At 43.4% G+C, this 16899-nt stretch overlaps 1 protein-coding gene across 1 annotated transcript in view; it reads right to left on the bottom strand.

Annotated features, from left to right (window-relative positions):
* Positions 1–1695: 1695 nt before the first annotated feature.
* Colgalt2 (collagen beta(1-O)galactosyltransferase 2) overlaps positions 1696–16899 on the bottom strand; it is a 105735-nt gene continuing 90531 nt past the window's right edge. Inside the window, 5 exon segments of the mRNA NM_001427297.1 lie at positions 1696–3718; positions 5244–5450; positions 8590–8717; positions 9736–9868; positions 15022–15128. Coding sequence (NP_001414226.1) covers positions 3442–3718; positions 5244–5450; positions 8590–8717; positions 9736–9868; positions 15022–15128 — 852 coding nt within the window. The 3' untranslated portion in view covers positions 1696–3441.

Below are 16899 nucleotides of genomic sequence, written 5' to 3'. Positions count from 1 at the left end.
CAGGAACCAAGGTCCTGGTCCACAGGGAAGGAAAGCAGAGCCCTGGATGAGCTGAACTCAGCCTGATTCAGAGTGGATGCCAAGAGCATATGCAGGGGTTGGGAGAGGAAATGGCTTCTTATGGCTCTTTCCAATGAAGGCCTCCCCTACAGCAAGCCTTGATGAAGGGACCATCCTTGCTGTTCATACTGCCTTATTTGATGGAGGATGTGAAGGCATACACTGTGGAAAGCCTCCTGGGACACCATCTTTACTCACTTGCCCCAACAGTCAACAAGAAACAGTAAGGTCAACAGGTTTGTGCTCAAATGGGAACCTTTCTGGCTTCAGGCACCAACTTTATCTCAGAATCATCTCCACTGTCAGGAAAGCAACCAAACCTAGACTCCTAGACTTCCTCCCAAAACAGCAGCCTGTCTTCACAGTCAGAATGTAAGCAAGTAAGCAAGAATGTAAGCCTGTTGGTATTACCTATGTCCTGTCCCATCATTGGACCCGGCACTCCCACCGACTCTCCCATTGACTCTGGATGGTCTTTCACAGGCCTCTTTTCACTGTACTGAGAAAGCACCTCTAACTACCACACCTGGCCTCATCGCCTGCAGACTTCCTCAGCAGAATCAAATCCTCCAGGATCCTCCAGCCCATTTGTTTTCTTCTACTCTCTAAAATACAGCTACCTACCTCTGTGGTTCCGAAGTTTATTGGACTCCCACAAAGGTGGGGACCTGCCCTTGTCCCCTGAGTGTTTCCATTCCCCAAACAGGGCCTGAAGCCAGGCCGTACTCACACATGGTTCTGGAGACTTGGGGGGAAATTTGATTTGAAATACTGGAGTCACTCTCCCCACCATTTTATCTTGGTTGGATGGACCAAGTGTTAGCACAGCACTGAACAGTGGGCACACTCAATTTCCTCTAGGGGGAGACTTCTGCCTGGAACATACGCCATACCCTCAATTTCCTCTAGGGGGAGACTTCTGCCTGGAACATAAGGCATAACCCAGCCAGCTTGCACAACTGTACTTGTCTGCCCACAGCAGCTCCCACAGCCTGGGCAGGGCAGTAGCTGCCCTGTCCCATTTGCCTTGGGATCCCATGACAGTTCCTGATGCTCTCTGGTTTTCAACACTCCAATGCACACATGGAAGTCCCAGTAGTGTTGGTCGCTGGCAAGGGTTTGAAGAGCCAAGCAAGCAGCAGGCATAATTTAGAAATAAGGTTTTTGTTTTTCTTTTTATGGAGAGCTCTGGAATGTAGCTGACCATTTCTCTACCCTGAAGCAGCACAGCAAGACAGACCAGGGTGTGTGGATGCCTGTTCCTTCAGGTTCCCAAAAGATCTCAGGGATGAGTCCTCTGCAGACTGCAGCGGGCAGCCCACGGGCAGCCCACACGGCAGCAGGCAGCACTTACACTATCAAGGTCAGGCTTGTTTGTCAGATCCTCAGAGGAATCCACATGGTTTGCCCTCTCAGGCACCAAGAACAGACTCTAGGGATAGAGGCAAAGCCCTGGGAGACCTCAAGTGTCACCGCAAGGTGTCTCAGTTGAAGACCAGAAGGGAGGCAGGGCAGATTATCTGGATTGCTAAAAAGATGGCTTTTTAAAGAACTGGATCCATGGTCTATAACAGTACATGAAAATATTACGAGGGACTCAGATCTGAGCAGGCAGAAACATAGGCTGGACGAAACTAAGAGAACCAGAACTTTATTCACAGTTAGAAAGGTCCTAATCTAAGATTCAAAAATTGAAATCCGATGTCTTTTAAGAATGAAAATTCTTAAATCCGTCAGACCAGCTGACAGGGCAAATGGAGGAAAATTCCCCATTAAGACAACAACAACAACAACAACACAATACACAACTCAGTCTCCCTCCACTCCCAGCACCCCAGCCACCTCCCACCCCTTTAAGACACAGTTAAAGCCAGGCATACTTGCACACATTCAAACAAACAAAACGCCAAACACCCGAGGAGACCTCAGGAATCACTTAGGGTTCCTCTTGAGCTCCCCAATGCTCTTTTCTGTTTTTCTAGGTGAGAGAGGCAAGTGGAGCTGCCTGGCCTCTCAGCTTCAGTCGAGAAGACTGAACCAGGAGGGAAGGGCGGCTGAGGTGAAGCGCGAGAGACACTCTCAGACAGCTGGCTGTGAATCTGGACACCGTGACACAGTCCAGCATTGCACCTGACATAAATTTAGCCTAGGAAGAATTAGGAAGGAGTTTTAGGGGACATTTTTCTATTTAGGCTTTTTGGCTCTGAGAGCTGTAGATGGTTGACTTAAATCTATTGTCTGGACCAATGTCTCCTACATTCACTGGGGAATAAGTTACTCCTGACTGGAAGCCTGTCAACAGCAGTCTTCCCTGCAAAAGCCAAGCTGGGAAATTCAGGCAACTCAGATGGTCGGACCCAGGTGTCTACACTGACATTCCCCGGTTTGCAACGGGAGTCTGAGACATCTGCTTCACCCTACAGACAATGTTTTTTCCCCACATTTGTAAAATAAATAATTCAGAACATAATGAAAATCCAAGGCAAGGACGACAGTGAGGCTGAAATGCGTTCTGCCTCTCGACAGTGACGTGATTAAACCCATACGTGCGGTTCATCCCCAGGTGAGGGGGTGACGCATGAGGTGTGAGGTTTTGGGTCACCCCCTCCCTCACAACCTGTATATATTACAGTTTTCTTTATAAATAGACATATGGGACTTAAGCCACAATACAAATGCCAAAGGTTGAGCTCTTTCCCCCATAAATATCTAACTATTATAGCCACACGGCACCTAGACGTTTTGAATGGAAGTTGCCATGATGGTCAAGAGCCACGTCTCAGACCATGCCAGTTACTTACTCCATAATAAAGCCAGGAATAAAGCGTCCCCTTTCAACAAGCTCATGACGGAGCTTCTTTGAACAAAAGCCAGATTAATGGCTTGGTTTCCCCACCCCAGACACTTGTTACATAGACCTGTTGTCTAACATCAAATAGACAAGTAAATGTAGTTTAGCTGGCTTGATGGTTTCAGGGTCACATCCACCACATAAAACGGACCACTCAGGTTAGTAAGTAAGGTCCATTGGCTTGTCCATGTTGACTGCCCTCCTACTGATGTGACAGCTTGGGGAGGCCATTTCTTGGAGGAGTCTATGAGCCACATTGCCACATCAGTGGGGCTAACAGCGTTCTATGGCTAGTGAGAGGAACTGGGCATTTAGACTGAAGTTTAACTTTGCTGTTTCAGCAATGGTTTCCTAGGGAATTTGGTTTTTAATTTCTCTGCTCTTCGCTATTCAAATTATATAATTTTGGTGAATCATATCAAACCACTTGATGAGACGACTGCCGTCTCTATAATGGAGCAAACAGATGAGTAGCTCTTTAGAAAACCCAGACAGTGATGAACCGGGTGGACCACACACCCAGGCAGCTTTCAGAGTTCGTCCCTTGAAGGCACAGTGTCCAGAGAGGTCGGCGGTGGTAGTGCTTCCGTGTTCTTGGCGTTGCTGTGGATGGGTCCTTGCTTCCGGGACTTCCAGGAGTGTGTCCTGTCCCAGTCAGTGGCCACTGTCTCATTGTCCCAGATGGTTGACGTTTCTGTGTCGCTCAGATAGCCTGGCTGGCCCGTGTAGTGTGTGGGGTAGATGAGCAGAGGTTCTGCAGAGAAGGCTTTCAAGTCCCTGGATTCGTAATACTCCTTGTACTCTGCCCTGTAAACGAGAGGTGCAATCCACATGAGGGCAGAAGTCTCAGGGAACGGGGAGGGCAGAGAACTCTACTTGTCATCTCTGAAGCTGCCTTTGTAAAAGCTAATTCCTTGCTTTATAAAGTTGAGTCAGTTGTGGAGAACCTTAGACTACAAACAGGAAAAGTGTTTCTTTAAAGTGTTCTGAAGATCTGTACAAACTAGCCAAAGGGCCAGGCCTGACCTGCTGTAGTTGGCTAGAACAGTTTAGTGAGTGAAAGGTGAAAATTCAACTCCGTTGGACTCACAGGGATAAATAAACCTGATCAATTCCCAATCAGCATTCCGTTCCTGTTTGCACTGATAAAGCAACGAAGGCATCTGAGACCTGGATAGCAGCAACGGAGTAAAAGCTATGGAGAAGGTTTGGAGGCATGCTAACTGGGCGCCATCACACCCAGTTCTTCCTCCTGCCCTGGCTCTATGCAGTTGTAAAGCTAGAGGGACAGCTTCACTTTCCTCCAAGGGCTTCTTGAAAGTTCTGTGGAGGATACCAATACAGTATCTTCATCCATGGGAGAGATAAGTACTAACTAAGTACTACGTTCCTTTCTGTTTCAGGAGAGAGTGGCTTGACTATGTTTCTGTCAGGAAACAGAGGAAAAGTATGTGGCATAAAAGATGGCACAGGGCCCCATCTTTACCGGTGACAAAACGAGCAGGCTGTATCGTGGGAGCCTCAACAGCTAAAATAAAGGTCAGAGTTGGAGGTCACTTAGCAACTGAGAGAAGGAGTCAAGCAAGGTTAGAACCTGGCCTCCTGTTCCAATCATGAGTTTAGGAAACACTGGTTTACTATTACATAGCTGGCAGCTATTACACATACTCTAAAGACCCGGAGATGTGTGGCTCTTCCTGCCTCCAAGGGCTCATAGCCTACTGTGGGGAATAAGAGGTAACCAACCATCATTTACTAGACCCTTTGATAAGTGTCAGGTCAGCCGACTGGGCCTTTGGGATTTGAGCACTGGATTCCTGCTTCCTTTGCTATCTGGCTCAGACGCCATCTCCACATCCCCTGAATTTCTTGCCACCTCTGTGACTAGAGTCATGAAACATCATGGTGATTCGTTCATGGGTCCATGTTATCTCCCGGAGTGTGAGTACTGAGAGGATATGCACACTACTCCCCAGTGGTCCACACGCACACGGGGTGAGCAGAGTGACCCTAGGATAAATCTAGGGTGGCTTAAGAGAAATGACCTTTAGCTTCAGGTGTGTGAGGTTACAAAGACAGAAGAACATAGACAAACAGATTCTGAGCAGACCCTTGTCCCATGCACTGAGTAGTGAAGAGGATTACACAAGGCAGTCACCTCCTCTCTCATCCATTCTGTCTGTTCAAAGGTCTACTTGACTTCTCCAGGTTATGATTGTAAAAGGGTTCTTTAGGAAAGCCACACAACTATAAAGGCACCAAATTCTACCCAGGGGCTTCATCTAGGAACAGTATGTGTCTAAGGGACAGGTGACTGTGGCAGGAGACTTACACGGGATGCTTGTTGTACATGATTGGCAGGAACTCATCCACTGGCAACATCTTCCCAAAGGGATCAGCTCCAACGAGCTTCTGTGCTCCTTCCAGGGAGATGACGTAGCCCAGCGTCCAGTAGGAATAATCAGCTTCAACGAGATTTACAACATTGGGCACCGCCTTCTCTGGCTCTTTGACTTGCATTCTTTTTCGACCGATGTAACTGTAAGGAGATGGGAAGAGGAGGAAAGTTCCAAGTTGAATATTAGGATACTGAATATTATAAGAACAGAGCACATATTTAGTTTTAAGAGATGTTTTAAAGCCTGAACTCTCGTGTCTTTTCCTAATGTTTATCACCACAGAGATCACTCCACTGGTATCTGTAATTGCTATCAGTCCTCCTAAAGTCAGTTTCCCAACTCCATTTATCAGTACCCCAAGTATTCAGGCCTAGTGGTCTGTCTTTAGGCCAGAAAGGGAAGATGCAAAGAGATGAAAAAGTTGCTTGGACGGTTTCCCTGGGATGATATTTCCAGCTGTGTTTAGAGGTTGGGAAGGAACAAAAGGAACCAGATGTGAGAATCTTGAGTTTGTTGTCTTCATGTCCCCAGAGCTTCTGCCTTGGATTCTTTCTGTACCACTTTCCAAATGCTGGTGCTAAACAGCATAGAAAAGGCTGTGGGTGAGGAAGAGTCTGCAGCAGAGGACCTAGAGACCCAAGAGGGGCCCCAAAGGGTTCCTTCTGGGGAGTCTGAATGACAATGAAAGTCTTTCCCCTTTACACTCCGCTCATGAGCTGAAGAGGACACAGAGGCCTGAAGAACAAGAACATATTCTGCTTTCAGCTCTTCTAGGGACCTCAAGCATCAGTCCTTAGAGTCTGACTTTCTCAAGTGCGGTAGAGCCCAGCCCTGACTAACCCATCCCTAATACAACTCTTACATGTAAGGCTCAGGAGACATCAAGGAAGGAAGGGTGGAAGGACTGTAAAAGCCAGAGGAGTGGGATGTCTGTTGTAAGATTGCATCTCCTAAGAATGTCAGGGAAGCTACACCACAAAGTCTCAACAACATGGCTGTCTAAATGAGACCTGAGCAAGCACAGCACCAATAGACACAGAAGGGGGAAATCTCATGGGGTTTCAGCCGTAGGTAAAGAATTACAGGAAACTAAGGAATACTGAGAGCAGAAGTCTCCCCAACCCTGGGAAGAAACCCCTGTCTTAGTTAGGGTTTTACTGCTGTGAGCAGACACCGTGACCAAGACAACTCTTACAAGGACAACATTTAATTGGGACTGGCTTACGGGTTCAGAGGTTCAGTCCATTATTGTCAAGGTGGGAGTGTTACAGCATCCTGGCAAGCCTGGTGCAGGAGGAGTTGAAAGTTCTACATCTTCATTTGAAGGCTGCTAGCAGAATACTCACTTCCAAGCAGCTAGGATGATCTTAAAGCCCACACCCACAGTGGCACACCCACCCCAACAGGGCCACACGTTCTAATAGTGCCACTCGCTGGGTTGAGCATATACAAACCATAACACCCCCAAATTGGATATCCAATGCCAAGTGGCCAGCCCTGAAATCATATATGTACCTGTAACATTCTATAGACTAAACAAGTAATATTTATATATTTAGGATACATATACATATACATATATATACATACATATATATATACATATATATGTACATACATATATATGTTTATGAAACAGCAATAAAGAAAAAGAGGCCATGGATTTGAGAGAGAACAAGGAGAACTACATGGGAAGGATTGGAGGGAGGAAAGGGAGGGAAATGATGAAAGTATATTATAATTTCAAACACTTAAAATGAATTTTAAAAATAAATTAAATTTTAATATTTTATATATGCAAAATGCTTTTTTTCCTGCAAAGCAAAATTATTATTTGGTAGGATTAGAGTTTAACAGTTGACATTTTATTTTCTGGGTTTAAATGTGTTCTGAGTTTAAGCACACACAGGCCTTTGAAGATGGCACAAAACCCATAAACTTATATCATTCATGGTTAAAAATATTATTTGCATGCTAAAATAGTGATACTTAGATATATTTGGTTAAATAAAACATAAGAAATAGAACTCATTTTGCCTCATTTATTTTTTAACCTTTCAGTGTGGTCAGAAAATTTGAAATAACATATATGGACCACACTGTATTTTCCACTGAATAAACAAAACAAGACAAAAACAAAAACAGAAAAACCTCCCCAGAGAAGTCCAGTGACTGTTTTGAGTGTCCTGATTTATTGTTATTTTTTTCCTCTGTAAACAACACAGCTATTAATCATGGACAGATTAGCTTCTGTGTTTGGTTTGAGTTGCACTTCTTCACTGAAGTAGTGAATGGTTCTTTCAAAGATGAATCTGTGGCATTTTAGGATACTCTTGGACTCTTTCTATCCTCACCAGGACAGCTGTCCTTCCTTCTTGGATCTGGTGACGCTCTGTCCTGAGAACGCACCAACCATGCTACCCAGGAGCAGACCTGCATGCTGACTCTCTGCTTTAGGTGTCCCGGATGGTGTTTCTGTGATGATGGAGCATCAGTCAAAGCTGCCTTTGAGTGTGTCACGTAAGCACACGGCCTCCAGTCTGCGTGGGCGTGGTCTTTTACCACAGGCTATATAGGCACAGATGCAGAAGGGCTGAAGAACGGTGACTATTGGAGCCTAGAACTGTGATCCTAACAGACTGCTCAGAATACAGATCGCATGACAACCCTGACAGGGGAGGCCTTTTTTTGTTACATAGTATGATGTTTGAGGTCTATTTCCTAGTCAGTTGGACCATTGCTGAATTTCTTTTTAAGTTCAAAAGAGGAGTTCTGTCAGGGTCCAAATTTATCTTCCCAGCTGAGGACAGAAGAGCAGGGAAAGCTGGGCTGTTTCAAAGGAGCTCGAATTGGGCAGGGTTGTCTTAGATTCACAGTTGGAAAACTTGGGACGTTTCTGTCTCGTTGGAAAGAACAGGAAGTGTTGCTTATTTTTCGAAGAAAAGATAAAGAAAAAGAGATAAGTGGAGAGAAGGGATAGAAGGAAGGAAGGAAAAGGAAAGGATGCTAGCTCAGAGGCAAGAGACCAAGCACCAGCTATACCAGCTCTGAGCCAGCATTCCCTGAGTGAGGCTGGCTTCCCATCACAAGCCCAGCAGTCAGTCAGTGTTTTCCCCTGTTAGACACCCAACCTTTTCCTACTTATTTCTGGGAACATCTGTGGTGTAAAAGCCAGGTAAATGGAAGGAAGCTTGACAGCATTTCCTACCAGCTGGGGAGGTGGGCTTTCTGTGCCTTGGGAAAGGCTGTCTTTCAGAGCTACCCATCCTTGTGACTCACATCAGTTCCCAGTCCAGCCGAGCCTTGTCAATGTCATCCATCAGCTTCATTAGCTTCCTCTTAAACTGATGCTCAAAACGCACATCGTCCTCAATGACGAGAGTCTTCTCCAGCTCTCGGTCAATAACCTGTAAAGGCCATCAGCGGGGAACACTGTGTGAGAACGTCGATACCCATTTTTATTTTAGAAACCCATAACTTAGATCCAAGAAAATATCCATTGACAGCAGGTCGTATAGATGATTGCACCATGTTTATAGCAACGAGACTATATGGTAGCAACCTTGCAGGTTAATATCTCTCAGACACAACACCGAGAGGTCATATGCATTGTGTTGTTCAAAGACAGGTCATGCCATGCTGTCACATGCCAGGATGAAGTTTACCCTGGGGAGATGGTGACTCCAAGGCTGTACAGAAGGGGCACCTCAGGTGCCTGCCACCTTTTTCTTAATCTCAGAATTGATCAACATGGGTGTCTTGTTCTATGTGTGCCATTTCATTGACTATCTTCTGATCTATGCACTTCTATATTTTTCTATAACATTTTACTTAAAGCATAGAAAAAGAAGAGACAAGTCGAAACTGGATCATTAAAGGAGAGAAGGCACCAAGAGGTTTATTGTTTCCTTTGTGTTCATCTCCTTCTTGTGGGAAGTGACCCTTATTCATGAGATTCAGTGCCAGCTCCAACAGTATCTTGATGTATAAGACACAGGGTCCAGTGACAGCTTTGCCTCTTCTTACCTGAAAACAGTTAAAACCTTCTGCCTGCTGTGAGAAGAATCCATCCTGCCTAACCCTGTCTCACGTGCCTTCTGTGTGATTCCTGCATGAATTCGTTTGATAGGTAATAACAAGACAGACATACACAAAACATTCCTCTTTACAGGGAAAGGGAACTCAGGAAAACAAAGTTCCTACAATGTGAAAACTTTCACCCACCACTGTCCCATGTGGCACTAAGGCCACCATCCTAGTGCCTTTGCTGCTGGCCTTGGGCTGATGGAATGCACAAAGCAAGAGCAATTTTCAAGCTTACTTCCGGGACAGTCATGGGCTCTCCTGCATCTGATCCTAATTCACCTGGGAAGTTCCAGTCTCCCTTCCCCTCATGACCAGAGTGTTCCCCTAAAGAATATTTACCTCTTTCCAGACAGAGAAGTGACTAAGGAAGCAACCGATTTCACCCCTGGTTAAGGGCCTGGAGGAGTAGGGGTCCCGGTAACCTGGGAGCATTTCAATGTTCCAGGCCTTCAGCTGGCTTGTGTTGAGTGCCCTGAATGACGAAGGATACGCATGAAGATTACTAGGTCAATGTGTCCCCACTCCAGATCAGGGAGGGGAAGAAGGGGACAAGGGGAAAGAGAGAGAAAGAGACCGAATGTTTCCTCAGAGCCTCTCTATACACGGAGAAAGACTTCTCGGTTTCCTATAATTCTCTCCATGCCTGCCAGGTTGATGTACCACAGTAGCATTATGAACGCGGTTAAGGCAAAAATTGGCCTCTCTTACATGTATACATCCTCACAGGGCCCGACACGTTTTCTCCCCCACAGGTTTTCTAAAACCCTTGAAAAAGCACTCTCCTAATGAAGAAAAAGCAATTGATAGGCACAGGACATTCTGAAAGGGCTGAGGGCAGGAAGGAATGGGGAGGTGGACTGCAGTCATGTGGCCTCCCTTTAGACCTTAAACTAAAACGAGAAGAAAAACAAAAACAACACAAATGAATTCCTCAAATGAGGGATCATTGGTGAAAATGGCTACAGTCAGCTTTCTAAAACTCTGGAAATCAACCAGGCTCTCACAATGTGTCTATAACCACTGTCAGCCTCGTGGGCTGTATGTTTTTCCTAGTTGAATTCTTTTCTCCCTGGCCCAACAGCATCTTTGAAAAAACAGTCACCTCACAGAACCAGGAGTAAATGTGAAAACTGGGGTGGGGTAGCCACTGAAAGTGACGGGGTGGACGGGCACTCCCCGAGGACCTGTTTCTGCGACACCATCCTCCTCCAAGCCAACAGTCTTCAGAAGAACCATTCTCAGAGCTGTCTTTATTTGACTGGACTCTGCATCCATTCTCTGGGAATTGTCCTCTCTGCAGGATTTGTGCAAAGTGGCTTTAACATTGGAGTTACCTGGATAGCATTGCCAGTTAGGTCTAATGAGAGGCTACCCAAAGCAGTTAAAAGGAAAAAGTGTGGAATAACATATTTATAACATGGGTTTTTGAAAATATCTACTTATCTTAGAGAATCTGGGAGACAAAACTATATTCAAAGCTGTAAACGTTCCCAGAAAAATAAAAAAGCCTAAACTCTTCACTGTCTCACCTCCCACTTTAAGCCTTAAGCCAGGGGAGAGAGCACTAAAGGCAAACAGCTTCAACATTGCAATCAACAAGGGATTTTAAATGATCCACTCATTCGCTGTCTGCAAAGACAGCAGATATTTAAATAAAGACCACAGACATGTTGAAAGTAACAGGATGGGAAATGATACGTGATGTTAACAGAAGCCATAAGAGAGCTTAGGGGCTGTATTAATATCAGACGAAATAAACCACAGAGAAAATACATCCTAGAGGCAACAAAAGATGATAAGTCATTTAGGAAGACATAATGTTCATATATATATATATATATATATATATATATATATATATATAACTTAAACAACATTATAAGCCAATTAAACCTAACAGACATCTGTAGTCCATTCACTGATAGCAAAATATGCATGTGTTCAAGTGTTTCTGAAGCATTCCCTAAGAAAGCCATGTGCTAGCCCATGAAGACCCCAGAGAGTACAAACCAAACCTCCATATATTAAAACAACACATTGGAACATCAAAACCAAGGAACCTGAGAGATTCACAAACCTGTGAAGTCAACACACTTCTAAACAACCTATGGCTAAAGAGGAAATCATGAAGAAAAATAGAAAATATTTTGATACAAATGAAAGCATAGGATATTATAACTCATCAACTGTACTTGATACACAGTTACAGCTGTAACTTCTAATTAAATGGAAAATATGTGACCTAACCAACCACGTTTGAACACTAGCAAAAAAAAAAAAAAGCAAATTAATCTCACAGCAAGTAGAAAATGAGAATGGGGGTTGGGGGTTTAGCTCAGTGGAGAGCGCTTGTCTAGCAAGCCCAAGGCCCTGGGTTCGGACCCCAGCTCCGAAAAAAAGAAAAGAAAAAAAAAAAAGAAAATGAGAATGGTAAGAATTATAGTGGAAGAAATACATTATAGAATACAAAACGACACAGAACACACACACATATGCACACATACACACATACACAAACACACATACACACATACACATACAGACATGTACAATACACATACATACACACATACACACACATACACATAATACACACACATACACACACCTATTTATTTGAAAAAAAAACCAACAAAACCAGCAATCTTTTACCTAAACCTACAAATAAAGAGCAAACATACCCATTTACTACTATTAAATTACTAAAATTAAGAATGAAAGACCAAGTATCCTATTGACCTTGTAGAAGGAAAAACAGTTATACCATAAATGTTTGTTTGCCAAAATTAAAACAACACATTAAATGGGCAAATTTTTACAAAGGTAAAATTACTGAAATTACTTAAGCTTAAGAAATTCTGAATAAATCTAAAACAACTAAAATAGGTTGAGTTAGTAATCTGAAATCTTCCTCAAAGAAAAGCCTAGAGCCAGATGTTTAAAGAATATGTACAAATTCCTAATAACGAGAGAGAGAGAGAGAGAGAGAGAGAGAGAGAGAGAGAGAGAGAGAGAGGAGGGAACTGATCCCAAAAGAGTCTATGAAGCCAGTATTATCTGAAATGAAACCAGAAAACTACAGGCCAATATTCCTATTAATACAAATGCAGAATTTTAAAGAAAACATAGTGGATAATATTCAGCCACAGAGGTGAGGGATTATACAGCAGAACCAGGCGAATTTGTTTTCCAGGGTTACAAGTATAGTTTAACATGTGAAGATCTATAAAATCAATGCACCAAGTTGACAAAAAAATAAAGCTATGGGGTCATCCCAATGGGAGACACATTTGAACTTTCATGTTAAAAAATTTTAAGGAAGGAGCTGGAGAGATGGCTCAGCGGTTAAGAGCACTGACTGCTCTTCCAGAGGTCCTGAGTTCAATTCCCAGCAACCACATGGTGGCTCACAACCATCTGCAACACAATCTGATTCCCTCTTCTGGTGTGTCTGAAAAGAGTGACAGGGCACTCACTTATATAAAATAAATAAAATCTTTTAAAAAAATTAAATTTTTTTATGGAAACAGTAATAAAAGGTCTACATCATCAGCTTGATAAAACTGCACCTTAAGTATAGTACTTAACAGAGAAAACCTAAATGCTTCCTCTCTGAGATCAGGGCTATCAAAATGTCAGCTGTCATCATAACCTTTGAATGTTGTGCTCAAAGCAATAGCCAGGGCCGTAAGGCAAGACAAGGAAATAAGCGCTATCTAGATTACAAAGGAGGAAATAATGCTTCATTCAATTGTAAATGACAGGCCTTGCCTACAGAGAACCCAAAGCAATGCGTGTACACAGGCATGCCCACACACACACACACACACACACACACACACACACACACACACACACAGAGGAACACATGCATGCACCTACACAGAAGCATGCATGCCCACACACATACACACACACACACACACACATATACATACACACACAGGAACACACGCATGCACCCACACAGAAGCATGCATGCACATGCATGCACAACACACAATTTGAATTGAAGGTTGCAGAATACATGATCAGTATACAACAACCTATAGTGTCCATACATTTTGCAATAAATACTAAAAACAATAAATTAAGGAGATAATTCTAAAGTCTATTACCATGGCGTCAACAAATGCCAAAGAATAAATTTAACGATGTAAATTAAAGACTTACACACTAAAAGCAACGAAGCCTCATTTAAACAATGGACATTTATCTAATAAGTGAAACGACTTGTTATGAGTCTTGGCACTTCTTCAACTGACCTGTAGGTTCAGTGCAGCTCCTATCAACATCCAAGCTGGTGTGTGTGTGTGTGTGTGTGTGTGTGTGTGTGTGTATGTAAACTATACTGACAAGATAACAGTCAAGTTCACAGAAACTCAGGTCTATGATAGGCAAAACATCCTTTTAAACAAGTAGCAAAGGTGCAGGACTCATGTTTCCTTATACAGAAAGTCTGTACTGCATGTATATGATGTATGTGTATATGTATATGATGTATATGATGTATATGTATATGATGTATGTGTATGTATATGTATATGATATATATGATGTATATGTATATGATGTATATGTATATGATGTGTGTATGTATATGTATATGATGTATATGATGTATATGATGTATATGTATATGATATATACGATGTATGTGTATATGATGTATGTGTATATGTATATGATGTATATGTATATGATGTATATGATGTATATGTATATGATGCATGTGTATGTATATGTATATGATGTATGATGTGTGTGTATGTGTATATGATGTATATGTATATGATGCATGTGTATGTGTATGTATGTATATGATGTGTATGTATATGTATATACTGCCATTAAGTCAATATGCCACTGTTATTAAATAGATCTATAAATTAACTTAATGATTAAAAGGCCAGGGGCATTCTCTAACATTTACGGTCAGCTGATTTTTGATGAACTTTCCCAGAATTCAGAGGGTAAGGTGTAGTTTTCAAATAAGTGGTGTAGGGGAAGCAAGGCGACCGTATGGAAATGAGAAGGGAATCCCTACTTCGTATCACATATAAAAACACTAGCTCAACATAGATGAAAGGCTTAAATGTAGGAGATAAAACTGACACATACCTGTAAACCCCAGTACTCTGGAGGTTGAGACAGGAGAATTACAAGTACAAGGTTAGCCTAGGTTATAGTCAGTTCTAGATATGTGTGATTTTCCTGTCACAGCTTCAGGAAAAATGGCCACCGTGGTCCATCTAGTATCTAGATGTCTCACACAACAGGACACATAGACCTTTATTTTTCGTTTGTTTTCTTCAGACCTGAACATGGTTTCAAACACATATCCTCTACTACATGAGAGAAAGTTGGGAACCGCCACAGCTCTGAGAATGGCCAGGGACTGGGTGATCATGTTTAGTGGTGTGAGGCTCAGTGGTTACTGGGTGTGGAGTGGGTCCCAGGCCCACGATCCAGGCTAAAACTGACATCACTGCTCCTGAGCCCATCTCTCTCACAGGTCTCTCTCCATGGTAAGAGCCTCAGAGGTCCCTCCCTCCAGGACTCCTCAGTCAGCCAAGGCACCACCCTGCTCCAACCACACCTGTCAGGGGTGGGCAGAGGACTCACTTCCCATCCACGGCCTCCACAATCTTGACCTCAATCTCCTGTTCGTAGAGTGTACGCAGCATCCTGTCCCGCCTGTCCTTCCTGCGCTTGAGGTTGATCATGAAAATCTGAAGCGGGATAAAAAAGGGCAAAGAAACAACGCTGGTTGAAAAGCTTAGGAAAACGGAAGCTTAGGAAGATGGATGTGAGGACCAGAGGGGTTTGTAGGGTAAGGGGTGGGAAGGAAGTTATGGCACGGTTTCGTCTTGAGTGGGGACAGGGTTCAAACGCTATTTATCAGAATGGAGCTACTTTTTAAATGAAACCATCAGCAATGACCTAACAACCTGTTGTTTCCCTGATAGCCGCTGACGAACGTGTTCTCTCTCCTCTTGAGAAAATAAAGTTCAAAAAATAATCACCCCAAAGGCCAAAGGTGAATTAAACTGTATGCACAGAGTCAGAAGGAGGGAGGTGGTTTGCCAGATGGCTAAATGCACCCACGTACTTCTGTTCTTAATACTGCCACTTGCTTGTCTGTCTAAGGCCTTTTCTTTCCATGCCTCAGTCTCCTCATCTGGGAATGGGGCCACTGCGGCTCCACTCCACACATACTATGCTTGGCAGCATCATGATTCACATCCACTAGGTAAGCGCTAACAGCTTTCAAAAACTAAGAAAAAAATCTGAGTCTTCGTGCTTTTAATCTCCAAACTTCCAGAAGGAACATCAAGATCTCTGTCCCACAAGCTTTTTTTTTTTTCTTCTCCTGCTGGGAGTCTTCAACTCCCTAGATCTAAAAGGATAAAGTCATTGAAGGAAAGGGCCCATTCCCCTGGTTGTTACCCTTGACAGAGGAGAGGGTACTACAAAACATGAGCTTTTACTGGGTGCTCAATAGAGGGCATCTGCTGGCTTGAGGATAAGGAGGGGTGTAGGTTTAGGCTTTCTGAGTGAGGGCCAAGTCTACCCGTACCCCTCACCTTGGCCTGGAATGCCCGGTTGATAGCAGTACTAGTATGTAGACATTGTAAGGCAACTAAAGCCTCATGAAGACTGTGGTGGGGAAGTTAACATTTTATACCTACCTATTTGTCTGTCTATATGTCTGTCTTTCTGTCTGTCTAATTGTCTATCTATCTATCTATCTATCTATCTATCTATCTATCTATCTATCTATCATCTATCTATTATCTATCTATCTATCATCTATCTATCTATTATCTATCTATCTATCATCTATCTATCATCTATCTATCTATCTAACTAACTAGTGTATACAGTGTAACTGCGTGGCCGTGGGTGCCGTAAAGGTCAGAGGACAATCGGGCAGTCTTCTAGTTTGGCAGCAAGTGCTTTCAGCCATATAATTTCTTACCAGTGCATAAGTTAGCACTTGAAGAATGGCCTCTGGCTGCAAGCAGTGAGGAATTGATTTTGAATATTAAACTATTCAAGATTGGAAGATGTTACCAGCCATCAGGAAGCTGCGTCCCAGGAAGGAGAAACCCATAGGAACAGGGCAGAGGATGCTCGTTGCCTCCTGACTGTCTGCGTGACTCTGGGGAAAGCCTCTGTGTACTTAACTCTGCTGTTTGGAAAAGGAGGGGTTGGAGCAAACCCAGCCCTCAAGCCCTGTGCATATGAAAATTTGTGCACATTGGTTTATGATGAAGTTGGCTTCACGTTATGAGACTTGTGAAAAACTCCTATTGTGTAATCGAGCTGAGCCAGACTCAGTGGTCACTCTGAATATTATTTTACATGTCTGCTCTCAATCCTGTAGGATAGGCTCGTCTCTGCTCGCATGTAGAGTTCTGGGAGCAACAGAATGCTCATTGCAACAACTCCAGCAACGCTGGGCAGGGAAGGTGCTGGGCAGGACTCGATTACCTCTTG

Source organism: Rattus norvegicus, chromosome 13 (assembly GCF_021556685.1).
Source record: "Rattus norvegicus strain SHRSP/BbbUtx chromosome 13, alternate assembly SHRSP_T2T, whole genome shotgun sequence".
In the NCBI taxonomy this organism is placed as follows: Eukaryota; Metazoa; Chordata; class Mammalia; order Rodentia; family Muridae; genus Rattus; species Rattus norvegicus.
This window is presented reverse-complemented; position numbering and strand designations above follow the sequence as displayed.